This window comes from Tigriopus californicus, chromosome 11, assembly GCF_007210705.1.
Source record: "Tigriopus californicus strain San Diego chromosome 11, Tcal_SD_v2.1, whole genome shotgun sequence".
Taxonomy (NCBI): Eukaryota; Metazoa; Arthropoda; class Copepoda; order Harpacticoida; family Harpacticidae; genus Tigriopus; species Tigriopus californicus.
Window position 1 is genome coordinate 2,130,332 of NC_081450.1, and position 4,028 is coordinate 2,134,359.

General features: G+C 44.5%; 1 protein-coding gene across 1 annotated transcript; it reads left to right on the plus strand.

Moving 5' to 3' along the window:
* Nucleotides 1-1,094: 1,094 nt before the first annotated feature.
* Nucleotides 1,095-2,440, plus strand: LOC131890674 (adult-specific rigid cuticular protein 15.5-like). Its single transcript, XM_059240074.1, has 3 exons — nucleotides 1,095-1,106; nucleotides 1,672-2,026; nucleotides 2,085-2,440. Exons 1-3 carry the CDS (start codon nucleotides 1,095-1,097, stop codon nucleotides 2,438-2,440), a joined length of 723 nt encoding a protein of 240 aa, XP_059096057.1.
* The last annotated feature ends 1,588 nt before the right edge of the window (nucleotides 2,441-4,028 follow it).

A 4,028-nucleotide genomic window follows, 5' to 3' on the forward strand; every position in this document is an offset into this window, starting at 1 on the left:
TCATGTCTTGTTGAATGATTGCATGTCTCATCGTGATAATGAAAGAGCCTTTGGCCAGATCTGCGTGTGATCCAATGACAAGATCTATATTGCTAATTGGCATATTTGGATATGAAACTCAAATGATCGTGGGAGTCCAATTGGTAATTTTATTATGCTACAAAGCTTTTACTTCCCATTTTTATTTAAATATGTTTTCCTTTGTTGATTCTCTGTAATCTTAACCGATACAGGGGAATTAAACTCCTGCAAGTCATGTAATGTCGGTCATTCAAAGTGTTCGAGGAATAAGTAGCTTTCTTCTACAGTTACCATGCTATTTAATGTTTGCAACAAGTTCATTTATCATATAGAATATTTTAAGAATTGTGGCAAGCCCCAAAAAAGCAAAAGAGCGAAGAAACAAGAATTAAGTGTAGCCAGCACTACGTAGAACACACCACAATTAGACAAACATTATCAAACAATCACTTTGTATGGGCGTTTTCGTTGCAGCGTTTTCCTTCTCCCCTTGGCGCCAATGACAGTTGGTAGACCTCAATGGTCTGCAAAGAAAGACTTGACAACAAAGCCTGAGGGGGTTGGAAACTGTGGAAAGTCGGAATCCAAATTGAAGACACTCAAATTCTCCCCAATCCACATACCCATCTGAGGCAAGACCATTGAGCGTGTAGAAGCCAATCCGAGCTCAAATTCAGACCCAAGATCACTCGTCCTTGCCTGAAAGCTCTTCTCCCAAGCCAGGCCCACGCCCAGAACAACCATTGCCCTCACATGTCTAGGGGCGACATTTGGGTGACTAAGTCCGAGTGCGCTTTGCTCAGGTTATTTGGGATACGGTTCGGAAGGGAGGAGTCTGGGATGGAAGCAACCAAATTGTCAGGACGGAATGTCGATGGTGTATGAGGCTGGCTTTAAGCTGGGGCCTGATTGTCGTGGCGTACAGATCTCGTTTTCCAGGACTATTTTTCTTCGGGCTTGCCTTTCAAGAATGTGGAGTTCATCCTGAATTGTTCGAGTATAAATACTGCGGACCGACTGGAAATGATCATTCACCGTTTAGCTTCGCACCTAACCAAAATCAACTTATCAACATGAACGCTTTGGTGAGTTCCATTTTGCATTTTCATCCTTCGCTTTCAGCCAAGGAGCCAAGTTGTGATCCAGGGACAAATTTCAAACGCCAGCTTTATTTTATTGAGCACTCCAACCGTCAAGTTTAACAAGTTGTAGATTTTCAATTGAATGCGAGTTGTGATCGACTCTTTTTAAAGACATTCCAAGTGCAAGTGCAATGGTGCAATTGAAAAAAAACGTGCATAATCGTGGTCCGCTTAGATTATGTCATACCAGCAATAAACGGTTTCCTTCAACTGAGCTTTGAAAACAGTTCGAGTAATCATCTCGTTACGTAATCTTAATGATTCACCAAAGGGGAGACCAACCACCAGGATCCCGTTGCAAGCTACTCTTACGGAGGCCTCGCCCAACTCTCACGCTTTAGCAAAGAAAGGGAGGACTTGGTTCGGGGAATTTAGACTTCTTGGTTGGGCAGGCAGACCAAAGATAGAATGAAGATAAGAAAAACATATTTTTGGTTACCAACATCTGACTTCTCGAACTGGCTTGTGCCATATCATGAACAATTTGTAACATGAACTTTTTCCACAGATTGTCCTTTCCTCTGTCTTGGCTGCTGCAACGGCTGGCATCATTGCCTCCCCTTACGCCGCTGGCCTTCCTTATGCCGCTGGCTACTTGCCTTATGGCTACAATGCGCCCCCATCGCTTACAGCGGTGCCCCCGTTGCCGTGGCTCCCGCTCCATCCCTGCTGCCCCGTGTCCTCGCAATACCAGGCTCAGGATGAGTTCGGAAACTTGAACTACGGATACGCTAACATCAACTCGGCCAAGCAAGAGGTCGGCAATGCCTATGGTGGTGTGACTGGCTCTTACAGCTATGTGGATGCTAACGGCATCCAACAACGTGTGGACTACATCGCTGACGATTTGGGATTCCGTGTCCGTGCCACAACTTGCCCTTGCCCCCGAGCACAACATCAATGCCCCTGTCTACACCGGAGTCGCCCCTGAGGCCGTTGAGGATACCGCTGAGGTCGCTGAGGCTAAGGCCAAGTTCTTCGAAGCCTTCGAGGAGGCCAAGAACCGTGACAAGCGATCCGTGGTTGCTCCTTTGGCCACCGCTTACAACACTGCCCTCCCCTATGCCGCTCCCTATGCCGCTGCTCTCCCTTATAGCGCCGGCTACGGCTACGGTCTCCCCTATGCCTCTGCTTACGGCTTATACGCGCCGCCCACTCCTTATGGTTTGAACTACCCCGCCGTTGCCGCTGCCGCTCCTCTGCCTTATGCTGCTCCCGCTACCGTTGGTGTGTCTGCCCCGCTACCCGCAAGGCCGTCCTTACCACCGTCAAGTTGAACCCCGGACACGCCGTCTCCTACAAGGTCGAATAAGCGCGACGTTTGATCGTCAAAGCCAAGCAATACCTCCTGAAACTTTTTTCTCTTCTAATTGGTGCGAAGAACATAGTCGGTGACTGTTCATGTTGATTCTTTTCATCGGCTTCCTCATAGATTTTGGAATAACTGGTCAAAATTTGATTTCTGAACCAAAGTCCTTGCAAATTATTTTTTGATAAAAAAAGAACAAGGAAACAAAATATCTCAAAACTTTCCGACAATTCTTGAGTGAAAGCGAATAAAAAGAATAAAAACAACCTTATAATCCGTGTTTTTTTGATTGCGTCTTCTTCGGTGCTTTTGAAGTTCTTCATGCTCGAACACATCTCTGATTCACAGTCTTCAGGCAATTGAAATACACTAAGATCGAATTTAAGTCGTTCGATTTTGAGTTCAATCTTCTTGACATTTTCCATCCTCCAAGTGAGACCCCCAGTGAAATAGATTTCAAAAATTTGTTCATATATCATTGCCTTGAGGCCATGACGGTGCTGACTCTAGTAGCCCCGAACTGTCTCTCCAAATGAACTAGATTGTCATGTCCGTCACTCTGGTGGAGATATTTGGTGGAATTCGGATTAGCCCTCTTTTCTCTTGGAGACATTGCCGTTCATTCATCTCAACACTAGAAGCACGTCGCAAAACCTACAAAAAGTGGATAACTTCAATTTGAGGTGTCGGGGACATTTTCTTTGTCATTCGTGTCCAAAAATATTGAATGAGTTGCCGTTGGAACTTCGACAGACGTCCTCCTGCACCTCCTTCAAAATGGTCCTGAAGAAGCTGGATTTCTGTTCCTTTCCGAGTCTTGTTTTGACGTCGAACACAAGAGAGGCCACTCATGGGTCAATCTAGTCGGCTGCTGTTCCAAATTAGTTTCATAGTCCTCTCCTCTTCTTTTTCCTTTTCGTCTCTAGCCTATACCCTCTATACACTCTGTGGTTATGGGTAGTCATCACTAAACAATAAACAATTGCTGTCAATTGCTCAAAATTAAGTTTTCATTTTTCTATCTTGGGGCAGCCTTTGATTTCAAACTTTGAAACTAATTCTAACGCCAAGAAAGGTCTGATTTGAACAAAACACCGTTTAGGCCAAACAAAATATTTATGGAAGATAAAAGTAAAAAGGTGCAAATATAGGTGAAAAGTGCAAATAGGTAAAAATTGGGCCCTAAGGACAATTTTCTTGTACGATTTGCCGGTCCCAAGTCATTAGACCGCGACAAAAAATGCTTTTTCACTTCGAGCAGAACTTCGAGAGGATCATACTAACTGGTTTTCTTTCCAATCCTTCAACTCCTCTGTACCGAATGGTAGGGCAGCTTTTTAGCTTAAAAGACCTTAGCTAGGGCTCCATCTTTAGCAAAAGAGGACACAAAAGTAAAAATAAAAAATGCTTAATTGAGTGTCAAAACGTGACCCTGCCTTTCTAGGACTCGTACAAAGGGTTGCTTCAAGACCCGTTCTTTATCTTTGGTTGCTCGGCAGTACTTTTTTATTTTGCTCGAGTTGAGAACCCTAACTGAGGTCCTTCAAGCTAATAGT

Coding starts and splice junctions, on each gene's coding strand:
- LOC131890674 (XM_059240074.1), top strand. Junction 2,027..2,084: donor CGATTTGGGATTCCGTGTCC/GTGCCACAACTT, acceptor TCTACACCGGAG/TCGCCCCTGAGGCCGTTGAG.